The sequence below is a fragment of the Haemorhous mexicanus genome, chromosome 5, assembly GCF_027477595.1.
Source record: "Haemorhous mexicanus isolate bHaeMex1 chromosome 5, bHaeMex1.pri, whole genome shotgun sequence".
Lineage (NCBI taxonomy): Eukaryota > Metazoa > Chordata > Aves > Passeriformes > Fringillidae > Haemorhous > Haemorhous mexicanus.
In genome coordinates, this window is record NC_082345.1 from 10,326,719 (window position 1) to 10,352,709 (window position 25,991).

Consider the following 25,991-nt stretch of genomic DNA (forward strand, 5'->3'; position numbering starts at 1 on the left):
CATCCTTTCCATCTCTTGCTCTGGTCATATACCCATCATGGCAAGAGAGAAGGAGAGAGAGCAACCCAGACCAGCAGGATAAAAGTTCTTTGAGGTCCCCAGCAGCAAGGGTAGAGCAGAAAGTGTGAGCTCCAGCTGACCAGACCTTTGTCCTACACCAGCATGTGTGGATGTGTGGCCAAAGGGTGACTGCTCCAAAAATGTTCTTGGTATCACCTGTTTTAAAATAGCAAGAATAATAATGCCTGAGCTGTTGCAGAAGTGCAGATATGCTGCCTAAATAGAAATTACCATGTCTGGCAGTTTTAATATAGTTAGGTGAGTATATGACAAAATATGAAATTCTAGATGTCATGTGAGGCAGGGGCTTTCCTGCTGTCAGATCTTTATAAGGAACTTTAAAAAGTTATAATATTAAATTTTCATTTTTGTTTTCTTTAAATGTCCTAACTGGGCAGCATTCAGTTCCAAAAGCGTCTGGTTTTGGTACAAATGACTCATAAATAAAAACTTACTGTAGAAGGTTTAAAGCTGGCATGTAGTTTTCCACAAAGCAAAGTCATAAGGAACTTACTCTCAAAGTGGTGCTACAAATGCTAGAGTGAATACACAGGGTGGCTGGGGAGAGTGGGATGGAAGATAGACAACCACCTCAGTGCAGAAAACTGAACTTAAAAGGTGGTGGGTGTTCTTTTTATTTTTTTCTCCTTGTTTCTATGTTGCTTCTTCTAGAGGGCAATCTGTCCAAAAGTATTAAAAAATTCACATTCAATCCAAACTAATTCAAATTTGAAATACTTGCATTCCTTTGTTACTGTTTGAATCAGAGATACAAATGCTGGATCAAGGACACGTGTGCTGAGAGGTGCCAGCAGAAATGTGGCAGACAAGTCAGTAAGGAAACTTTAGTGATAGAGAATCAGATTTTGCTGCTTTATGACAATAACTGGAGACTGGAAACAAGCCTTTGAATAATTTCAGATTTTCCACATTTCAGACTTTTCCAGCCAGTTTATGGTTCCTGTACTTTAGCCTTCTGCTAAAAATAACAATAATTACCTCCCACTGATTTTAATCCACCAAAGGCAGGAGAAGTTGGAGTCCTCCTGCAAGCAGGCTGCAAGGAATTGCCAGATTTTGAGCTGCCATTTGGTCTAACTTGCAGACAGCAGAGCTGTACCTGAGATTTATAGAGCAGTTCTGCTACTTTACTAAGCTAAGTGTTGTCAGGAAGACACTGGAAACAGCAACAAGGGGCAAGAATGGGAGCTGAGAGGGGAATTAATGCCAAGTCTTGCACTGTAACAGCCTCCCATGCCAAGACTGCCATAGTGGTGAACTGAAGTAATGATGAAGGCAGCAGTGAGCAAGACTGGCTTTTTTTTCATGGTGCCCAAGAGTGGCTCCTCTTTTGGGGTTTCGTCCTTCCTGTGCTCAGCTTTTACAAGTGGCATGAACCTTCCTGACAGCTGGGTGCCCACAGGTGTCTGTCCCAGCCACAGTTTTATGAGATTCCACTGGAGACAACCCCACATATCCATGTATCCATGTATCCATCCATCCATGTATCCATCCATCCATCCATCCATCCATCCATCCATCCATCCATCCATCCATCCATCCATCCCTCCCTGCCTCCATCCATCTAACAGCAGGCTGCTCTCTGCTCTGCTTCTCATTAGCTGCTGCTGCCACTGGCCATTCAAGTTTTCTGCTTCTTCAAAACCGCAGCTGAAACCTTGTTTTGGTGAGCTAAGATAAAGTCAATGTAGCGTGGTTCCATCCTTCCTGCCACTGTTAGCCTGGCCAGCCATGGAAACACCTGTCCTCCTTCATGTGTCAGCAAGCCTGTGGAAAATAACCCCACTGACCTGTATCTTCAAACAGACTCAGGGAGCAAATTCTCTTTCCAGTTAAATGGAGTGAATCGCTCAAATTCTCATTTCTCAACTCTTGTATTTGCTGATCTGCCAGCATATTAACATTTTGGGAATACACTCTGTAGACTTTCACCCATTTTTAAAAGAAATTACATACACAGTGCAAAAAAAAGCCTGTTTTCTCCAGGTAAAGCATTACTCACCTATGAAAAAACCTGTCTTATTTCTAGAAGTTTCCTCCCGGTAATTTGCAGTAGTCAATTAGGCAGCAAGGACAAAAGAATGTGATCCCTGAAGTGCATGCTGTGGATCAAACTCAGTGAAATACTTAACTGACTGCAGAAAAAAAATTTGTTCTTATAAAAAATAATTGAGACAAAAAAATATTCCAAGTCAGTAATAATTTAAAAAATAAAGCAATGAATCATTGCCAAACTGCAGATTTTGTCAGGAGCCTGGACTATCAGTGTTTATAAAGATTGCTGTGATGACTGGTGGTTCACAAACTTTCCTTGGGAATCACTTTTCCAATCTTAACTAAAATTATGACAACTTTTAAGTCCAGTTTGGTTTCTATTTAGCAGGTAGAAATATGATATCACTGTGCAATTATTCACATGTTGTTTGGTTGATTTGGTTTTGTTGGGGTTTTGTTATCTCTAAGGACAACTGACAATCTGTGTTTTTCTCTGGTGAATGAGAGCAGTGTCTGCAGCTAAGACTAGGTATGGATTTGCTTGGATATGGAAATATTGATGGGCTTGACTTTTCTTTGAAACCTGAAAAATGCTAAGTCAGCATTGTGACAGCTGTGCCTCTGCTCACGTTTTGAACAAACTTTGTTTTGGATTCCTGGGCTTGACTGATTCTTAGCTTTATATTTATTTTGCACTTTGAAGTTCATGTTACCAGATAGGTGATCTTGCCTCTTTTTTCTCCATTTTGTTATAAATAAAAAAATCTCAGCATCATACAAAGTTCACAGAGTTTATAGTTTGATTTTCTTCATTTGGCTGGCCTGTCTCCAGAAAAATTCTTGGGTTTAGTTGTATTCACTCAGAATTAATGGACTTTTCTGCCCAGATTGATGTCACTTGTTCCTCAAAAAGCCCAGGATACCTGTGCCTCATGACCCTGTTCTGAGACTGCAAGAGAGCTTAAGTGCTGGGTAAAGGAAAAAGGCAGCTCTACTTTTCAGGATGCCCCCTAAAAAAATGCAAGATTTGAAGCCCACCTGCTTAGCAGCCTTCCAGGGCTTCTTCTGCAAGAATATTGAAGACTTGCTGCCCCAAATAGCTTCAGAAGACAGGAACTTGGAAGTTTTCATCCCAGCAGATAAAAGAATTTTCCCAATCTAATAAAATCACAGTGTTGGTCTGTGGAGTTTGGGTATGCCATCAAGGCTGACATACACTGGATTATGGCTCTGTTCTCTAGTTTTCTGCCTCCATCCAGTATAATTTTAAACACAGGACTGATTTTTTAAAAAAAAAAATTATAAAGGGAGAAAAGAGCCATTTGGAGATTTCATTTCATGAAACCAAGACAAGCTTCTACTAATTAGATTACATCTGATGGAGCAGTATCAGTCACAAAAAGAATAGCTTTGAAATTTTCCATCCAGGAGTCCTTACTGTTGAATCTGGATACATGGTCCAGCACATATTTACATGGTTCTGTTAGGCACCCATGAGGTAAGATATGTGTTTTGGCACTGCTCCAACAGCCAAGTCAAATAAGGAGTCACGTGTGCAGGCTGGAGTGACAGAGAGATCTGTCCCAGACTTACACACCTGCAGCCTTATGAATGCTAAACCCTTGGCCTGCCAGCTTTGCTGGGCATTTCCACACTGTTACCATGAAGGTATCAGCAAGCTCTTTAGGGAAGCCAGTAGTTTTTGGCAGAGTGTAAATGGACACAAAACATTTTTTGACTTTGGCTCTGGGTCTTCTTGCTGAATGAATACATGAATATTTGTCATTGGTCTTGCTGTACATGGAGCACCATTTCTAGATAAGAGGTTGGATACAATGATAAATGAAGTGCCAGTTGTAATTTGCTAATTAACCCAGTGTGTCAGGGTGAATAGCTCAGGAACATGGTGCCAAACAAGCTGATCTCTGTGATACCCTTACTGTTATGTCATTGTATAGTACAGGTAGTTTATTCTTTCCAGGAGAAGTTCATGTTTATTTGTGTTTCACAGCCAAGTACAGAACTCATGGCCAGTCATTCAAACACATGTAGGGGCAATGATAAGCCCATATAAATTTGTACAACTGGAGCCAAATTTTTCTTGATGCATTCAACTGCTTGACAGGTGCTGATGAAGAGAAAACAGAAATGACACAGCCCAGCTCAGTAACAAGAGTGCACTGAGTACTCCAGCCCTCAGTAGATAGAAGTACTGTTGGTAACCACTGATTACCTGCCTCACAAGATGCTGTCAACCAAAACCAGTAAGCAATAGGGCTTTTTCTGCAAATTTCCCTCGAAGGCATTGAGCAGATGAGCATGACAGGAACAGAATGTGATTTAAATTCAAGCAGCATGGGAAGATTCCACAAGATTTTGATGTTGTTGAAGGAGTCTTCTTGTAAACAACCTTCTTAATGTGGTAGATGCCATGTAACATGGTTAGAAGATTTTGTTTTCCTCCTTAGGCCAAGTTTCCTCCCCCATGACCCCCAGTGTCTACTCCTTCCCCTCCAACAAACACGAAAAGGGCAACTGCTCACTCTGGTTCTCCATCTCTCATAGCTGCACCATTATCATGCATAAGGAACCCATTAATGTGGAAGAGGTTTTGAAACCAAAGCCTCTCTTTTCAGAACCCTGATCTAGGAATGCTTTAAGGGTATATGCCAGCTCAAGAATCAGATTCATTTTGGTTCTGGGAATCAAACCACAGCCTCTGAAAAACAATGGAATTCAGGAATTCATGTCTTGTTCCAGAAAGTTAAGCAACAGCCTCAGTTTTTTGCTAAAAGAAGGCTAATAAGGCTTGATGTAACATCAGAGGAGCTAATTCAGAACTAATAACAGTACCTAATTTTTGAAAAATTTATCCTTTGCACAAACAGTTTCTCACTTCATAATTTTCTTTCTTAGGGCCTTCTTTCAGAATATCCTACAGACAGATGTCCTACTTAGCAGGACACCCCTCATATTCTTCCAATTTCCATCTACCTTAAAGTATTTACTGCTTGAGAACATTTCACCCAAAGAATCATCTCTTTCTATGTGAATGCCAGATGTCAGCTGCACTATGACCTGCAGAAGGACACACTGTCTTGAAGATACCTGGGCAGTAGAATGATGGGCTTAACCATTCCTGCCCTATTTGAAACAGCACTGGCCCTTTGTAGAAGTAGATGTGAAGAAATAGTGAGCTGTGTACAAAGCAGTGTGTTATAGGCAGAGTTAAAAGGCAAAGGAGAACCAGTTTTTACTGCACCAGCAGAAGAATTAATAGTATGTAGAATAAAAAGCAGCAGCAGACAGGACATGATCTCAAGGGAATAGACACTTCCATTTATATTTCAAGTTTAAGAGGATCCATTATAAAAACAGTTGCTCCCAGCACTGTAAATACTAATAGAAGCAGTTCCCAGCTACTTTGACTTTTATAAGCAGCCAGGAAGTACCAGAAGCCTAAATCATTCCAGTTTGTTCTAAATCTTACATTACAGCCCTAATGAGCACTCACAGCTAAGGGGGTGGGGAAAAAGATGACACCAACTGGAATTCTTTAAAAATAAGCAGGTATGAAAACAAAGTAAAAAGAAAAAAAAAAAACAGTGAGGAAAAAGGTGACAAAAATGACTAAGTTTCTGAAAGGAACTTGCACTGGAATTCATGTCCTGTTTGCAATCTCTGCTGTGAACTTCAGCCTCTATAGCTTCCTGCCTGTACCCTGCACAAAGAGTATCTGTAGGCAGCCCAAACAAAGCCAGCTCTGTGTGCCTCTTCACACACAGCATTGCAAAGCAGAACACCAGCAGTAAACGAAGTAATACCTTAATTACTAGTGAATCAGCTGGCCTTTGTCCAAATTTGTGCAAATCTAAGGTCAGTAAGGTGGTTAAAAAAATATTTTACAATCCTAGGAAGTTAAAGGCACTGAAGTGGCCATAAATAAATGTTAAAGAGTAAAACTAGATGTTGAAAAACAGACTCCCCAGATATGTTGGACAAGAGCCTATAAAAGCCTTCAAAAGAATTTTCTTCAAAACACAATGAAAATTAACAGAAAACGCTCTGTAGGAGATTTCATAATCATTATAAAGATGTTGTTTGGCACTTTCTGAATAATGTGTTCTCTTGTTTAAAGAAAATGATACTGAAAATTCACAACAACCCAAAAAGAAATTATAAGGGCAGCAACAAACATATGCTAGGGAGTGGGTTGAGATAAGCAATATTTTCTGTTAAACAGTGGTTTAGCAGTAGACCAACAGAACAGTCTCCTGTGTGGAATATTCATAGATGAGCATTAAATCTATAGGCTTGGTTGGGTGAAGTATCACTGCACATTTGATTGATCCTAATGCAGGCCAGTATAAACACTGGTAAGAAGAGCCATCTTCACCCTTTTCTGCTGAAATCTCTGTCCTGATCATCAACAGATGTTTTAAGACTTCATTACTTAATTTGGTGGTGATCATTTAGCTTGAGGCTCTTCCAGTTGCATCAGCCTAGTCCTCTTCCCTTTATGTGTCCCCAGACCAGTACCTGTCCATTAGACTGACCAGAGGTTTGAAAATCTGCATCTGTTGTATTTCCAGTTTCCAATTTCCAAACTGGTTTTCTTTTTTTTTTTTAATCTCAGTGACAAGCATGGGGCTCCTCATTTAGGTTTCAGTCTTTCCATGCTTCTTTGAGATGTATTTCAGCCATCACTTAGCTGCTGGGAATGGAGAACCCATCTCACTCAAGCAAACCCTCCTTGCACCCACAGTGACACCCTATTTAGAGTCTTCTACATGGCACTGGGGACAAAAGCAAATAACCACAACCATCTTGTGTAGCTTACCCCTCACTGTTTCATTACAGAAACTCTGTTCCTCTTCTAGTCTGTGATTTTGCTGGCAAAAATCTCCCCTGTGTTCCCTGTGGGACTGCCAAACAATCTGGTGTCTTCCCACCAGAAGCTATGTGGGGACCTTTGCAATTAAGAGCAACCTCCTGCTATTCCAAATTCTACACTGAAAATCCACAGAAAAGGGAACTCCTCCTGTTGCAGTCTGTGAGCAGGAGCCTCTTCTCCAGGTCCTGGGACTGTGGTTTCAGTATAACTTGCCTCCCAAGAAACCTATCAAAGTATTGATCCTTAGTGTCCAGAAAATGGCAGAAAAGTGCTTCCTGATTCCTCTTTGTAATTTGATGTCATTTAATGTAATTCTTTACGGAGTAATATTTAACAATGTTAAGACTAAGGAGGTCTCTCTGTGTTCCTTTATTTCCACTGAGGCCAAAGATAAGTGTCATGTTCCACAGACTTTGAGACAAAATCCTGCCTTTTCCTTCCCCTTTTTCCTTATGCAGGGACTCCTCTCTTTCTTACCCTTTCTCTCAGCTTCCAAACTTTTGCCCTGTTTCTGAGTCTGTGTGCCTTGAGAGTAACTGACAAAACTGCCCCACACACACAGGAACTGCTGCTTCTGCAGCATGGTTACACAATCCAGATGAAGACCCATCTCCAGCTGCCCTTGAAGGAAAAGAATCATTAATTCCCATTTTGCCTTGCTGCCTAACTGCTACTGTGATTTATGGGATAGTTTCAATAACCCATCCACGGTATTGAGAGGATTTTGGTTTCTGAGACTTCTGGTTTTTCCTAAACCTCTTTTCCAAAAGAGTTACGCGCAAAGGCAGTTTCTGCTCTTCCTAGAAATCCATGAGAGACTTATCTGTCCCCAGTCCCGAGCTGAATGCCTGATGCCCAGTGCTTTCTGCTCACTGAATTCAACTGGGTGGTTTGAGGGTCGACCCCCTTTCATCCTTCAACCCCACTCAAGAAGACTCAGTCATCTGCTGGATTGCATTTTTACTCCAGAGATTGTTTTTTGTTTGTCTGTTTGTGCATTTTTCCACGGTGAATTTTTATCTGACAGTGCAATGAACAGTTTCCAATCCTGTCTTTCTTTAGTTTCCTCTCACTCTTTTTTAGTCTTAACATTGTTAAATATTTTTGCAACCAGAAGGTATTTTTGGAGTGAATATACTGCCATGACTCTCTGTTTTCAATGGCAACGCTCAGTTCTGGCTGCCACGAGCAGACACAAGATGCCATGTAAAACTGCAAGTTGATTTTTAAAAAACATGATTATATAATGTTGTACCATTCCTTTTGGTTGAAATTCCAGGAAAGTAGCGATCAGGATTTTGTATTGCCTATCCTAAACAGTAAGCATGTTTTAAATTCAGTTCAAGACTAAAGAACTATGCTAATACAATAATAACCTTCAAATTTTAAAGCTGCTTGGCAAGGAGGGGTACTGAAAAAATGTCAGCTTCACCCTTTGACAGCACTGGCAATCACCCTTTCAAATCTGCTATAATACTATAATTACCCCAAATATTTGGTTTAAACACTTTTAAGCTAAGCAGCCATGCCAGCTGTAGGCAGGATCTCAGCTGAGAGTTGATTTTGGTCTGCAGTCAGGTCAGAGAGCACCCATGACTTACTACCTGCATACGTTCAAATTCCCCAGACACCAGATTGAGACCACAAAATGGAGGAAAGTAAGGCTAATTTGTTGACTGTCATGAAGAAAGATGATTTCTGGAACAGAATCACAGAAACCACATCCTAATACTAACATACTGGGAGAGCTGTTTGCCAACACAATTTGTGTGAATTGAGTATTAGGTAACACAGAAGGACAGAGGACAAAGGGAGAAATGAGAAATGGCGCCATCTCCGTGCCCCCAAAACCCAGAGGAAGCCAAGCCAGTGGAAAGCTTCCACAATCCTGAGAAAACAAGTGCTTGCTGAAGCTTGGATCCTGCTTCCTCAGTTGCTTCTGACACTTACAGCTAGTTGGGGATGTCTCAGATCTTGTCACAGTGCCATCTTCACATAGTTGCACTGAATTTCAAATTAAATGTCACTGGCGGCTTAATCAAAACTATATCCTGTTGTACTTGTGATATTGGTTCTGAGAACTCAGGTCTAAATACTTCACTTTGAACTCTCCATTTGTGTTTCGTCAGTAGAAAAACAAGCTGGGTTTAAGGAGCAGAGGCAGAACAAGCAGAGTCTTGGAGCTTGATGGCTCCTTCAAACTGCTTACAGGGAGATAACCTGTTTTCCAAATTCATCCCTGAGATTATTCTGCTGACACCAGAATCTACCCAGGAAACATCCCCAGGCTCTGTGAACAACATATGCATTTGCTCAGCAGAGGAAGAAATACTAACATTTAAAGTCAGTAGAAGTCTTTTAATTTTATTTTAGTTGGTTAAAGTCAAGATCACTTTTCCTTGAATTTGTATCATCAAAGGCTAAATAGATCTAAAAGGCTAATAGATAAGAAAAGAGGGATATTTCATCTGTTGGAACTTCTGAACATTACATTTTTGCCTGAAGAGCAAGACCTATGTCAAAATCCTTTCTAAGTAGTAGACAAGATTTTATGTGTAATCCCGTTGAAATTTCAAATGAGCACAAAGTTCTATTTGTAATTTTTTAAAGGGAAAAAACCCCACAAATTATTTTATTATCAAAAAATCCTCTTGAATGATTCAAACCAAAAGAAAAACCTCCCTGCAAACCATCTAATATGTTTCAGCCACCTGATGCAGTGTGAGAGGAAGGAAAGACACCTCTTTGCATGGAGATCCATCAGCTGCTGGTATCTCTAATAGAAGCAGAGCTGCAGAGAATGTTCCTGCAGGTCTCAAGATGGAAGTCTAAATGTTCATCAGAGAAATCTTCTTTGAAAAGTACCTATAATGAGTTTTATGAGTGTGTGTTGGGAGAGTGCTTGTGGAGTAAGAAAGTTCTACTTTGTTAAAGATGTCTATCAATAATGAATCACTCACTTTGTCAGAGTACTTTCTAGATATATTTTTTTAAAAATCCATATAACATATGGTGGGAGTTTCTAGAGAAGCATCCATGCTGCTCAGCTTAGTTTATTTAAGACTGTGAATGCTAAACTTGTTATCATTCCAGGTAAGATAATGTTTGAAAGCCTGCATTATTGCTACACTTCATAGAAGACAATGCTAACTGTTTTGTTAGGCAAGGAAATAACTGGAGAAAAGACATTTTACATGCAAAGTGCATTTTTAAATAGACACAGCAGCTACCTTTGAATTTTTTTTACAACCAGGCATTTTTTTCTGGGTGCAGACTGGCTGCAATTTTGAAATTGTTCTTTCTAGATTGTTGTCTCATGAAAACAAGGTCTGTATTGTTTTCTAAAGCCCTACTGCAAACTGACAGAAGTCTCCTGAAGCAACTGAGTGAAATGTACCTTCTTTGTGATAGGGTAGGAAAAGCTTCCCAGGAGAAGTGGTGTAGTAATGAGAGCTGGATGTCAGCCTGTGCCAGTGATAACTGCAGCAAGTGGCTCCTTTGACTTAGAACAATTAATTTGAAGTTGCTATGAGACTACACCTGGCAGCAGCAAAACATATTTACTTAGATGAAGGCAGGAAGGGATGACAAAGAAACTTAGATCTTACTTGTTTTCCACAAAGGCACAATACAAAACTCATTTAACTGGGCCTCCAGAGGACTATTAAAATCAGCTAAAGCTACCTACAACACTACTGCACTTGCTTGCCTGAATGTGGGAAATAAACCCAAATCATGTGGGCTGCTAGTGCCATCTATTGTGTGCAGGGAAAAATACAGATACCACATGTAGGACTTGCCTATTTTCTCCTTAAGATGGGAGAAACGCTCTTTCTGAATTACATTACCAATCCAAGATATAGCCAAAGCTCATTAAATCACTGTGGTGGTTTATAAAATACAGCATGTATTTTTATTTCTGTCTATTGCAGCAACATGCAGGACTCTGACCACTGCCAGTACTGCAGGTGTGACTGTGTGGGCACTAGCACACACACAGATGCAGTGAAAGACAGACCCAGCTCTGACAGGTTTTACTCAAAGCTACAGAGAATTTTTATATTAAAGCCTATTGCTGCTTGCCCACATTTCTCCCCAATAAATGGACATTAACTCATCTTCCAAGGAAACAAACATTATCCCTTCTTAAAATACATGCACCATGCTGCCTTTCACTGTTTCTTGGAGGAGAACAGCTCTTCCAGCCTCTTCCAGAGACAATATTTCCAGTGGACATTGTAAACCACTAGGAACCAACTTGACACCCTCTGCAGCCTTCAAACAGGTGCTCTAAAGCCTGAAGGCTTGTGAAAATGTGGTCAATATTGAGACTAAGACTGTATTTACAGAGGAGTTTAAAACACCAAGCTCTTGAACCTCTTTACAAAATTCAATGTCCATTGACATTCAATGCTGGAATGTCCAAAATTCACTGACGTGTTGCCACAATCCCTCTAATCTGCTTGGAAGATTTGCTACCAGTATTAAGAGCAAGAAATGCCTTGATGTAGTACAATATGCCTTGACAGTAGTACAATAACCTTGATGCCTTGTCATCAAGGTTATTGTACTACTGTCAAACATATGTTGCTGTCACAGGTAAGGCAGTGTGCAAACTGAGCAGGCCAGAAATTAAAGTTTAGTTTGCCTTATGAGAAAAGCCAGTGATAAGGTCATCACTAGCTTAGTGCACACTGGAAGGCAAAGCAGAGCAAGTAACAGTGTCCTAAGACAAAGGGGCTTTTAGGTATTTTGAGTTGGCAGAGTTTCGTCCTTACATGATCTGGAACTGTGACAGAGACCACAACAGTGGTATTTGATCAGGAGATCAAGCTGCACAACCTAGAAAAATCAGCTTTTGCACTTCTGGAAGCAGCAGAATGATTTAGCACAACCACTAAAAATAACAGCAAGTATCATGTGATTTACTGGAGTTTATGCAAAAGGAATTTCTCAATCACTCTTGATGGGCTGACAAATAGAGAACATCATGCAGAGTAGATGATGAAAATATTTCTAGCTTAGCTTCCAACAAAAAAAAAAAGCTATTTCTTGTTGCTAAGAAATATGAAAATATAGAAAAAAAGGACCCATAGCAAAGCAACAGAAATGTGCTGTGACATTATCTGTGCTAACCTCTTGAGATCACTTGCCTGTAAAAATTAAAGGGCAGTATTTAACAAGAGTCAGACATAGCTAAATTATATCTTGCTAGAATATTATTTTGGCAATTGCTTGCAACTTGTCAACCCACATTTCAGCTGAAAAAAATAGTTAAGCTGTTGATTGAAAATCTGCTTGGAACCAGAGAATAATCAAAGTGTTTTCAACAGTTGTTCGCTGCACAAATAAAAAAATAATAATACATTGCCTCTATCTGCATGTCAATGCAAGTTGAGGTCTTAGGCCTAACAGATTTAATAAAAGGTGTACTATTGGTGCATTCTTTCGGTCATGAATATAACTCATATTAAAATGTATCACAATAAAGCTCAGGAAAATGGGAAGGATTTAATTCAGTACTTGAATTTACCTCTTGACTTCAGGGACTAAGGTGATCTTGATTCAGCCACTTTCTCTGAAATTTTTTTTCTTCCCTTTAGGATATTGTAAACACTGTAAAGGTTGGCTATCATTTCAAATAACTTCTCAATTTCAAATTGCTTCTTATACTTTATGAAAGCTAAGAATAAAAAGTAATAAAAGAATCAATACACAATGCACTAGGAAATATGGTCTTAACAGAGCCTTGAAAATAACATGATGTCACTTTTTGTGGTTGATACACGTTTCCTTTATGATCTTCACTTGAAGGAATGTGTGTCCCTTACAGGATACTAAATCAGCAAGACAAGGTCCTTCCTTTAGTCAGTACTAGATTTGATTTTTAACTCGGTTGTAGCTATAAACCTTTGCAAGATAACCTGAATACTATGGAAAGCAAATCTTCCAGTGAAGAACAAACACCTTTACTGTTTTTATCTGGAAGAACTTATAAACAAAACATCAACTCTTTAAGTTGTGAAACAGCTGAATTTAATAGTTTAAAATACACATTAAAAGAAATATTAGCAGATGACTAATTTTAAGACATCACTCTCCAAACACACATTAGTTAGTGGATATTAGCAACTGAAAATCATCAATATTTCTGCATAAACTGTGATATAGTGTGGAAAATGTCATTTTCAGAGAATGTAATTCACAACCAAGTGATTAATGCACTGAATGGAGGTGGTGAACCAGCCCACGAGAGAACCTTTCACCTGCAAATACTTGTAACATCTGACTTCTCAATTAGCTCTTTTCCAAGTCTTTCATTAAAGAAGGAAGTCTATAGCAGCAAATATCTTCATTACAGATGCTCTCCAGGTTTGTTTTTTTAATTCAGTTTTATGTATATAATACTAATACATTTACTTCTAAGTACCTGAAAACTACTGCCTCTTCTTATCTTCCATTCATTCCCAATACTTTGAGACCTTCTTCACTCCATTGTAGATTAAAACACAGGCTGGAAAATTCTGCTTTATATTAACAAAATAGCAGTAAGAGTTCTCTTTATTACATCATGCTAAATGTAAATTTACTTTCTATTCCCACTTCCCTATTTTGTTTCCTGTGGCCATCAGTGCACAAAAGGGAAAAAGGGGTGAATTTTTACAACATGTACTGCAGTGATGATTAGAAAACATTTTTCAAGCAATATAGTTTAAATTTCTCTTAGGATTTGCATTTGCATTGCAGTGCCCAGTATCAGAAATATGTAGCATAGTGTTGCCATCTACTAAAATTTCTTCAAACAAAGATGCCCACTCTTGCTCTCACCATCTTCTCCAGCCCTTGCAACTTAACAGAGTAGGAATTCAGTCCCAGTGATTTCCATTGCCTTTACACTTCCCTCTTTGCAAAATGTGCTTCCTCAAGTTTAAATGCTAATGCTACTGATCACACTACAGCAAATTAAAAAGTACAGATATGTTCAAAATGGAAGAGCTGAGGAGATCAAGTCCTTGACTGATTTTATGGTGCTTCTAGATATTGCTTTTATTACAGTATTTTTAATATACCAAACCATATAAAAACTACAAAATATTGCAAAAAGGCAGGAGGAACTTTGCTCTGAGTTTTTAAAATCTTTTTGTGGTTGCTGGTGCAGAGTAAATGGCATGGGTTCTTAGTACAACCTCATCAATCCTTGTGCCTCTGCCATTTTTCCTAAGAAAAAGAAAATTAGAATATCCATAGAGATAAAATATTGTTCTTGCATTATCAGGATTCTTCATGTATTTCTGTTGATATCCTTACAGAAAATCTCTAAGAGAAAAATAAAGCAAGATCAGCTTAAGATAATTTAATTTTACAGTTCTATGATATAAAGTACAAGGAGATGAAACAAAACAAAAGAAAAAAGTGTTAAAGTGAAATAAATACTGGGGGAAATTAGAAAAAAATCTTTTTTTTTTTTTTTGACTGTGGCAGGACTTTTTTACTGAATTAATTATTCAGTTTTCTCTGAGCATTGGTTATGGCAAGAAGACTAAAATCTAAAAAATCTTTCTGTTATTGTCAAACACTAACATTGGATCCATGCTATTTCATAGCCTGTAATTTAAAATGGCCACAATTCCATTTTGTTTAATTTCATCACTTTCTCTTATTTTCATAATATTTATATTTAGTAGAAGTTTTTATGTATCTGAAGCAGAATTGTTAACTAAGGATTGTTGATAAATATTCTGAGAATTACTGCATTGTCCTGAAAATCTCTTTCTCCAAGGGAAGAGTCTGACCTTTGATGAAAGAGATGCCATCATATACACAGATATCAGAGAGTGATGGACTGGCAATAAATTCCTCCCCCAAAAAATCATGGATTAAATGATACAGACATTTTGCAATGGTTCTTCAATAATTCTATCAGAAGAAGGAAATTATAAACCTTTATAAGATCATGTGTTGTGTAATTTGGATTTTTTTTTTTTTCTGAAAGAAGTGTTTTTTTCTGCTGAACCTTGCTTATTTTATTTTAATAATTTTTAATTTTTGTTTTTAATTAAGGAAAAGCCCTATAGCCATGTTCTATTTAGTACTAAGTCAAAACTAAATAGACATGGAAATGTTTGCTATTGGTTAGCAAAATATATGCTAACTCAGAATCCAGCTTCCCAAACCAGAAGGCTTTTGTGTCACTATTTTTCCAAAAATTATTTCATATTCTGAATATTTCATATTCATATTTGAGGAAACATATAGCAAAAGGTGTAAAACATCAATGATTGAAATGCTTTGGATTATTATATAAAATCCTTAGGGCAGAAAGAAATTAAGTTTTAGCTGCATCATTTATTTTGCTATTATGTCACCTTTAGAGGGCCTCTTTCTACAAAAAGAGTGGTAAATAATTGACTGGTCTTGATTTTCAAGAACAGACACATTGAACTATAAAACTGAATTTAATGTATTATAATCGAGGGGGAGAATATTCATTATGTGGACAGAAATCAGTTCTGTGCCTGATAACGTTTGTTTCTGTATAGCTGTGATGCATCTATCTAGGTAAAGAATGGTAATTTTCTATTGCATTGTTATATAATTCATAGCACTTAGTCACTGCTAAAATATGTAGATACCAACCTGAAAATCTCTAATGAATGTTAAAAAGAAGAAGATGAAACCAAAGGCCACTGTCCATTCACAGATTGCACTCATAAAATGGTAAGTATAATCCTGATGGAATGAGATATAAAACACATTTTCAGATTAAACAGCTAAATAAAATATGGGTGAAATGATATAGACATTTCCTTCTGTAAATTCCACAAATAAGATTTATGACTTGTCATCCCTGTTGTATAAAAGTCAATTCACATTTTGTTTTTACAAAAGGGTGAATAAATTTATCAAGGTGCATGTGCTACATTAAGTCTTGTGCGGTACCATCAAAGGCAGTAGAAGAAAAATACAATTAGCACAGCATCAAAACAAAGGTTGAATGTAAAAAAAACCTGAAAACACTCAGTTGTTATGTTAAGATTGCTGATGTGCCCATGTTCCAAGCTTTCACTCAGAGCCACTGAGCTCAGTAATTCTGAGCAAACCCTTATTTACCATATTTTGAAATGGAGGGCTACCCTCAATGACAGTTCCTGACAAGACTTTTGTTTTTAGGACTGTCATTGAAAACCTATGTCACATGACACAGAATGCAAAGTGTTTCTTAACATGCCATCACCAAATATGCCATCTGTTTCAGTAAAACCATTTTTTCATCTTTGCATCACATAAAAACCCACAAAACCCCCAAAGATATTACTAAGATTGTCAGATTTCCAAAGATTTATCTCACAGCTGCCTTGCCACTGTTTTGTTGTGGTACATCTGCCAAGTGTGCTCTTATTAAGCCCTTCAAGTAGGATATACTCTCTGAATTATTTAACCTTTTTTTTTTTTAATACCTCCTTTTAGCAAAATTTGCCCAAAAAGAAAAATTAGTTTTCCTAGTTGTCATTCTGGAAACACTGAAATCAATTCAAATACTTAAAATTAACTTCAGGATGTTTTAGATCAGGTTCCAAATATTTATGACAGTATCAAAGACTATTTAATAAAGAAAGATAAAAAAGCTGAGAAAACCAATTTTGTAAAAAAACTCAAAAACTACAGAATTAAATTGATCCACTTTTTGTTTCATGTGAAAAGTTCATTTTCAAGAAAATTGACTATAAAAGGAAGTAGAATAAGTAATTACCAGATTTTTTGTAGTCTTTTTCTATGGGAAACTCTCAAATTCTTGGTCAAAATGAAAGTGTAACTCTTTCAAGATTGATCACCCATGACAAATTTTCTTACCCACACCGCAGACATCTTTCTAATGAAGAAGTGACTGGAAACCAGCATTGCACAGATCTGTTCATGATAATGTGCTATTTGAAGTCTCTGACATGTCTGTAGTGCTTTAAGACAAATATAACAGCATTCCCCAAATAATATCACACAAGGTAAGTTGGCTACCTAGTAAGATTTACCTTTTCACCTGGAGTCCAATCAATTTTTGTCATGGAAATTTTTGAAGCAAACACAATCACTGGGAAAGACAGTGTAAAGGAAACTATACAATATCAGTGAGTGAAAATGAAAATGTCTGCTTACAAAAAAAAAAAAAAAAACCCACAGACCATCTTCCCCTTCTGTAGCACAGGAGACCCTGAACAGCCAAAACATCAAATCAATGTATTAAGAATACAAGTAAATGAAACATTTTATTACAAGGCAGGTGGTAAAAGCAATCAAAACACATTTCTGCACAAATGAAGGTTTCTGTAGGTTTTTTCAATGTATAGACAGCAAGGGAGACACTCCAAACATAGGTGCCATTTGTGATCAAGAACTATGGAAGCAGAGTCCTGTACTGCTGGAAGTGGAACAATGTTGGTTTCCAGTGATGCACAATAAGTGCCTTGATCTGTTTGTACAACTTCCTTTTGGGACTGAGTCCCTCTTCCAAAGCCCTTCCACAGCTGCTGGAACCAAAAGCAGGCTGTAGCTGGCTGGCTCATGTGATGAGCTGCTGCAATCACTTTTCAACACTGGCAGATTACCCAAGGCAAATAAAATCAGTGAGATGACTAATTATAGCATGCCAAAAGAAAAGCCAGGAAGTTGTGCAGGGTGGCTTTAAGAGAGGTGACTACTGAGGTGAAGAACCAAGTAGCATGATCAAAATCATCTGCTTAGGCTTCTATGCCACCTGTTTTTAGGTTCTGTGTGTTTGGTTCATTGTAGAAGCAGTGGCTCACTTTTTCAAACCTTCCTCCCTACTCTCCTTCAAGTGAAGGAAGTTGGAAAGCTGCTCTAGCTTCACCAGAGAATAATTCTGTGAAAAACACTGGGACATTGTTTTTAAATATACCACTGAAATAAGAGAGAAAGCTTTTTAGAAGCTCCCAAAACTCATCTTTATCCTGTTGATGGTGTCTCAACATGCTGTATTATACACATTAGAGAGCCCTAAGTAAAGAGTGTGACCTCATTTTTATTTTTTATCAGCAATGATTTAACTTAAAAGGAAAACCATTAACACATAAAGGGAAAAACATGGGATACACCTTAAAGGATACTGGGAATGAAAGCAATGCATGATATGACAGATATGGCCATCCTTATGTGACACACAAAGTAAGTGTTCCATCGTGGGCACGACTTGTAGGAGATTATAGACTGAAGTGTGATGTATACAACACCCGAGCCAAAGGCCACCAAAGCTCCTATGTCATGGACACTGGGAACAGCCAGCTCCTGGAAAGGGAATCAGCACAATGGTTAGCTGCTGTTACCTGAAGAAACTAGCAGGTAGTGCACATGAATGTAAATTTTCTGCATCTCTCATACTGATTAGAGGAACTAGGCTGAATACTAAGAGAATAATTTCTAATTGCAGCTTTGCTTTGATCTCCTGACTTGAAACATCACCTGACCTTGAGCAAATCTCACATCCTCTCCATGTTTCAGTTATTCTATTGTCAAATAGGGATCAAAATGTACTGTTCACTAGTTGTACATATACAGTGAAAAGATTGAAGGCTTGCAAGCCACCATTTCCAGCTTCTTAGGCAATTAAGGATGATTGAAAATCTGCTAGATCAGATGCTTAGCTAGATTAGATCCTTATTATGCTCAGAACCCTTTCTATGAACTGCACTTAACATGGAAAGCAGGGTCAAAGCAGAGGAAATAGAACTTGAGTGAGGACAGAATTTATGGACTGGCAATGAGACACAACAGAGATTAGATAAGAAACAGTGTTATAACTCTCAAGGAATCCCTTTGGAAACATTAGGATCAAAGCTTCTGCATCCCTGACTCTCACAAATTATTTCACATTCCTTATTTGTCTTTTCCATATTGAAGCCAAGTTTGGTTTCTATTTCAGTCCGACATCATCCAATATTTTTTTTTGTGGCACATATAAATCTTATCAATAAGAACAGGGATATTTTAAAGTAAAATATTAATAGAATAGACTACAGTACCTGTGGTGTTTGCAATCCACACACACTGCCTAGATGCAAAGCTAAAAAGGGCAAGCTATCATCCTAAGGCAGATGGGTTTTTTGTCTGAAAATACCATTTTCATTACATGTAAAATTGTACTGCAGTTGAAGGCCCAACAATCTTTATTTTCAATTTCTGAGTATGTCATCATGTCACTATATGAACACAATGGTATTTAACAAAATGTTCCAAGGTAGACCATCCTTTAAAAGAATTAATGCAGCTGTTTCCACAGATTTTAAGGCAGTATCTTCAGCCGCCTGCCAATTAAATTTAACTTGATTCTAGGCTGAAGCTTTCAATTGTCCTAATATTTGTGTCAGAATCTACCTTATTATACACTTCCTCACTAGAAAAGGTGAAATGAATATTTTTGTTTAAGTATTTTTTCTCCCTATTGAATTTTCTTCCAGACATTGAGTGGGGGAACTTTGGTTTGTAATGAGATACTTACTTCTGGCAAAGTAAGCAGTAGTTCTACATGTCTCTATCAAAAGATAAAACATGTTGTTATGCCATTTCCTACAGGCTTAAAAGTTTAACAGGCTGATATTGTGCTCAATTTTCTAATCTGTCAGATAAGATTAGTTCATTTTATAGAAAATTCTCCTGGTGAGTGTGCCATCATTCAGCCAAAAATGCAGATGCTTTGGTTAGTCTGGCTTATTCTGCCCTACCTGATTATAAGCAAACTAAACTTGAAATAGCAAAGTTTTTACATTCAAGTTTTCACAGAAAAAAATTTACAGAAAAAAAATCCATATAGGACAGACCTGTTACAAGACAAGGACACAGAAAGCTCCTTAATGGCATAACTGCACAAGCAAAAATTCTATAGTATAGGGAGGAAACAAGTCTGTAGCTGAAAAGCAGCTGAAAAAAGGCAAGAGCAAGAAAGGCATTCTTACCCATTTTCCAAGGGTCCACATGGGGATAATGTTAATCACTGTTATCTAGTTGAAATTTTTAATGGTAAAGCAATCTTATTTTATTTTCATTTTTGTTATGAAATTTATGGTCATACCTGAAAAGTTGCAACTATGCCCATTCCAGTGCAGCCCATCAGTCCCACACATAATGTAAACATATTGCATGAAGACCTAACAAAGTGAGATGATTCATTTTGCTTCTCTATTAATAAATATCTGATGTACATTGTAATTGAAGCTGAAAAATAAAAAAAAAGTGTTTTGTTCTATGATCACATAATGATTACATTTTAACAACCTTTTCCTGTAACGCATGACATGCAGAACAAAATTATAAACATGATACAATAAATAACACCATCTTTAACTCTGCTGGAATGAAGAAGTTAATTCAGATGAACTTTCAGATGGAACTTCAGCATTATCTTTGTCTTAAAATTGCATATTATTGCTGTCTAGAACTAAATGCACATCAGTTCAAGAAAAGCACTAATTTGAATCCCATTCTCCTGGGTGTTTGGGCACAGAGGCATTGCCATTCCACATTAGGAACAGATGTTACAGGGAGATAAGGACCATAAGCTGCAAGTGGGAGGCCTTATTCTGCTCTGAGATGCAGTCTTGTGCCAGAACTACATCTCCTTCTGATGGATGGTCTGAAGAATTAATTCCTTTTTGTAGAGTCACTGCATGTCTGGCCCTAATATGCAGTTCACTCCTGGCAAACACCTGTACTGAATTAGGAAATCATGGTTCTTCAGGATATAATAAGTCTTAGACTGAATTCCACAATTCCATAACCAGAACACAGCTTCAGCTTATCTACAGTTGGAAAAAGAAATCAGGTAACTTTGCCCAGGCACTGTGAGGTTACATGAAGCACTCCAAGATTGCGACTGAGTGAGGCTCTCATAAAAGGTAAAATATATTTACTTTGCCTTAGGGCCATCATCCAGAGATACACAGCTCTTGATCCTCCATCCTCTAAAAGATAATAGAAAATGCCAAACTTCCTGATTCACATCAGTTATTTTGTAGAGAAGTAGGCACATTGTGGAGAAAACCAGGTGTTGCTTCAACACGGTTCTTCCCTTTACTGCAGCATCTTAGAGCCTAAAGTTTCCCTACAGCAGAGTTTTTGCAGAGTAATTATGCCATCTTTGCCCCACTTTTATTTCCAGTGTGCTGACTACTTTGCACTGATGAGGTGCTCTGAAGAAACACAAGTGCCTCTGAGCCTGCACTGACTGCTCCTAAGGACCCAACTCTCCAGGTATTACTTACATCTACCTGATACTGCCATTTGACTGTGGAGAAGTTTTTTCTGCAGAATACTGAATACATTTCTGTAATTAAAGCAGACATTTTTCACTAATTCTCATTTCTTCATTCTGGTCAACCCAAATACCTTATACCTACCTAGAAGTGCTGAAATATTACTCATAAAACCAAAGACACCACTCTCCGGAGGTTTAGTTCCAGTGTCGCTAAAGCAGGAAGAGAGACAAATTGAAAGTTAATTGAGACCTGTGAAACATAAATGAGACAACTGAAATCCCATGAGAAATATAACTTGTGTGAGCTGCTGCTGTGTGTGTAAGGCAATTCATCTTCTGCTGCACCATTTGTAGTAGAGAATCCCTCTTTTCAAAAAGGAAGCATATTTTAAGAACATACTCTTTGAACTGTATTTCTTCTTTTTTTGTATGCAATATGCAAAGATGTGACAGACCTGTACTTTCCTCATGAATGGCATGATTACATAAATGACTTTTCAGAGTTAATGTTTCTTTTATCTGTTGAATTAACACTGTGGTAGAGTAAAATGTACCTAATGGCAGTCAATATCTTAAGATGTGAGAGAATTTGGTTTAATTTCTTTAAAAGGACTTAACCCTATGAGAGAAATTGTGTTCCATGCCCAGGAATGTTCCTAGGAACTGTTTAATTTACTAATGTAGATACAGTTTAAGAGTACCCTATCTCCAAGGTGTTGTAAGTCTCTTCTGATGAAACACTTCAGCCTTACAGGGAATACTTGGAAGTTCACTGGGACAGAGAGAGGGAGCATGAGTGTGAGAATATCTACAGAATTTATATACATATCTACATGCACATCTATATATATGAAAGACATAATGTACACAAAACATTTGTTTTGTAGAAAATGGAACACCTTCACCATAGAGTCCTTTCCCCTCTTTTCCCTACATAAGTGCAAACACCCACCCCAGAGAATGCCCTTCCCTCACAGAATGAACATACTCCTGGGAGAATGTGAGCTCAAACCCCCTCAAGCAGAACCCTTCTGCGGAAGGTGAGTGCTCTGTTGAAAGAGCAGTACTATGATCTTGCCACCTCTTTTTACTATTTTTTCTTCTCTGATGTCCATTTTTTTCTTGTTTACCATACAACCAGTTGATACGTATTTGATCAGGTTCTGTTGGTCCAGCCAATTGAAAACATCTAGTTCTTCAATCTTTACATAATTTGAGTGTGGGCTAAGATTTCAGTTGCTGGGCAGTACCAAGAGGCAAGACAGTGTGTGTGAACAGAGACACCCAAAAACTCTACTATCAGGTATGAACACATGAGGGTTTTAGCTAATGCCAAAGCTTAGTGGACACTGAGCAAAGATTCTGAGAACAAACCTTTCTCCTGGAGTGGGAATGTCAATCTGCTGGAGGGTAGGAAGGCTCTGCAGAGGGATCTGGACAGGCTGGATTGATGGGCCAAGATGAGTGGCAGGAGGTTCAGCACTACGCTTTGGCCACAACAGCCCCAGGCAGTGCTGCAGGCTGGAGAGCAGCGGCTGGAGAGATGTCCAGAAGAAAAGAACCTGGTGGTGCTGGTTGGCAGCAGCTGACAATGAGCCAGTGTGTGCCCAGGTGGCCAAGAAGGCCAGTGGCATCCTGGCTTGTATCAGCAGCTGGGTGGCCAGCAGGACCAGGGCAGTGACTGTTCCCCTGTTCTTGACTCTGGTGAGGCCACACCTCGAGTGCTGCTGCGAGTTTGGGCTCCTCACTGCAAGGAAGATATTGAGGGGCTGGAATGTGTCCAGAGAAAGGCAGCAGAGCTGGGGAAGGGTCTGGAGCACAAGTCTGATAAGGAGCAGTTGAGGGAGATGAGGGTGTTTAGCCTGGACAAGAGGAGGGTCAGAGGTGACATTATCACTCTCTACAACCACCTGAAAGGAGGCTATAGCCACGTGGGGGCCTCTTAGCAATAGGACAAGAGGAAATGGCTTCAAGTTGTGCCAGGGGAGATTTAAATTGGATGTTAGGAAAAAATTTCCCCACAGAAAGCGTGGTTAGACATTGGAATGGACTGCCCAGAGAGGTGGTGGAGTCACCATCCCTGGAAATGCTAAAGGAAAGCCTGAACTGAGTGCCATGGTCTGGTTGACCTGGTGGAGCTCACTCACAGGTTAGACTCAGTAACCTCAGAGGTATTTTCCAACCTGTGTTGATTCTGTATAATGGGACAAGTGGGTACTAGCTAGGGATTATGTTTTTATGTCATGCAAGAAGATGAATACTCTTCATTCCAGCAGTGAGGCTGGATTAGGTTTCAGTGCTAAGATTCTGAAGCTACCACTGAGTACAGTCAAAATGACCTCAGCATGACTGCTCTCCACATGCAAAAGAGAAAGTACTCTCTACTTTAGCAATCACTCTCAAGGATTCTGGCAATTTGGTGAAGTTCAGGACAGAAGAGTATGACCATCTCAAATGACTTGATTATTTTAGAAATTCATATTTGCTTTCCAACCCCTTCTATGTTATAGAAGGATTTGTTTAACAAAAGTTGCTAAGATGACTTATCAGCAACAGGAGGAAGTTTAGGATAAAGGTATGATCTTTTTCTACGAAAAGCTGATGGAAAAAACATAGACAAAATTCATATATTTATTTTTATTAGATTGGTTCCAGATTATCAGACAACAAAACTTTGGACCAAGTTTTAGACAAGTTCTTACAACTTGTCAGGCATTGGGAATCTTTATTCACCTGAATTTTCTTGTTGTAATGCTTTCTGAAGACATGTTCCAGCTGGTAGTCTGTATTATTCTTGTTTCTCTATGACAGTGGAATTTATGAAAACAGTAAACTAAGTCTTTTTGTTTGTTTGTTTGACACACCTGAAAATCATTCTAATTTGTGTTTCATTTAGCCCATTTTTTAACCTTGAACTTCATCTTTTCCTTTTGTTTCTGGAGTGTTTTCATTAACTCGACAAAGGAGTCCATTTAAAATGTGGGCCACTTGTGACAATCTTCAAGGACTTTTTCAAATCAGAAACCACTCTGTGGTAAGTACAGGACTGTAATCACTTCAAAGATTTTGAAGGGCTTTAGGTGAGAAGAGAATGGAATTGGCACACACATAGAAAGCCATTTGAAGTTCTTGGAACACATTGTAGGAGCAAACCAAATAACCTGAAATTGCACTGAACACCATTTTTTAACAAAGTATTTTCTCAAGCTAAAGGTTTATAAGTGATTTTTGCTGTTGGGGATTTTTAAACTCAACAATCTTAGATTATGTTGTAAAGAAAATTCATACCAGGAATATTATGTCACAATCCATTTACAAAGTACTGCACTGGACTTTTAAGGACACAAACTTCTTAATGCTATACTTTGCAATTTCTTTAAATCTGCTGCTTTGAAAAAAAAGATTAGCAAAAAAAAGTATTGGTGAGAGTCCCCTCCTTTTTATGACAAAGAAAAAAGGAAATAGCATATTTGAAACAAAAATGTGCACACTCATTTGAGCTGGTGCATAGGTGAGCTCAACCACCATGGAAAAGATGAGAAAGCCTGTATGAAAATGACAGCATTTGTGCCACCATCTCATACAGAAGAATTTTGAAAATGAACAGTCTTCTGAAGAGTGGAAAGACAAGAAGGTGAAGGAGACAAGGAATGAATATTTTAGGGCCAAAATACTCATCATTATTGAATTTTCTTCAGAGCCATCATAAACTATTTCTCTTCAAACTGAAGTCCCAGATTTTTAAAACAGGAAGATTCTATTCCACCTACAGAGATTCTGATTTCTCCAGAGGTACCAACTGGTAGCAAATACTTTCAGGAAAATTTCCTTTACTCTTTCACTGAGAATTCAAACAAGCAAACAGCTATCCCAGCACATCCAAATTGGTTTGGATTTTGAGCAGTGTGAGTAACAGCACTAATTTTGGCACAACCTCATAATCTTTTAAGATTCAGCTGCTAGAAAACACAAAATCATATTCATTTTATCTACCAAGAATTGTATTTATATGGTTTACTTGATGGGACATTAGCACAGCCTCAATGACAATTTTAGGCGTGGTCTCTCACTGTAACAGCTGGTACATTGTAAGTAAATAAAATTAATGTTACTTCAAGGCATACACAGAGTACTTGGGGAATGAGTGTAAGAATTACAGAAATGTTTAACTCAAGTATGTCAGTATTCTTCTCATTTGTGTAACTGGAATTTCCCCATATGAGCTCTATTTAATTTTTATACTCAATTTTAAGATATTGCACAACTGAAAGGTTGCAACATTCTTCCTCTTTTTTTAACACTCTTAGTTTTACTAAATCACATTGTCAATCACATGATTCATACTCAAAGGCTGAAGCAATGACCTGCAAATTAAGAATATGAATATGGTATTGTCCTGACTAAGAAGAAAACCCTGTATTATTCCCAAATGCAGCTTCTATGAAGTTCTCATGCTTAGACCACATGCCTTTAGAATTGTTGCAGGTGCTTCACCAATAGTCAACATATATTCTTAGTCCAAATGTAGTGTTAAAAGGATGTAACATAAACAAGATTTTTAACAACCTTTACTAGTAAATGCAGAGGGACTGAAATGTGAGTGGGAATCACTGGTGCAGCCTCTTATGTCTTTGTTTTGTTTAGGTTTTTTAAGGCATATGGACTTTTATTGTGATTCCATAGCTAAAGGATAAGAAGAATGTTTAATGGGAGCTGTTCCATGAAGTTGATATAACTATGGCAGCTGTGATACATTCACTA

The 25,991-nt window shown here is 38.1% G+C and overlaps 1 protein-coding gene across 2 annotated transcripts in view; it reads right to left on the reverse strand.

The window, feature by feature from the left end:
• Window positions 1-25,991, reverse strand: part of DRAM1 (DNA damage regulated autophagy modulator 1) — a 39,510-nt gene that overhangs the window by 11,812 nt on the left and 1,707 nt on the right. Inside the window, exons 2-7 of one of the 2 annotated variants that reach the window (XM_059845851.1) lie at window positions 21,373-21,440; window positions 20,049-20,191; window positions 18,091-18,268; window positions 16,999-17,057; window positions 15,608-15,700; window positions 12,984-14,287 (exon numbers count right to left, since the gene is read on the reverse strand). In XM_059845851.1, coding sequence (XP_059701834.1) covers window positions 14,243-14,287; window positions 15,608-15,700; window positions 16,999-17,057; window positions 18,091-18,268; window positions 20,049-20,191; window positions 21,373-21,440 — 586 coding nt within the window. In that variant the 3' untranslated portion in view covers window positions 12,984-14,242. Of the gene's footprint in view, window positions 1-12,983; window positions 14,288-15,607; window positions 15,701-16,998; window positions 17,058-18,090; window positions 18,269-20,048; window positions 20,192-21,372; window positions 21,441-25,991 lie in introns of those variants that run through there. The other variant, XM_059845852.1, reaches the window with a different exon arrangement.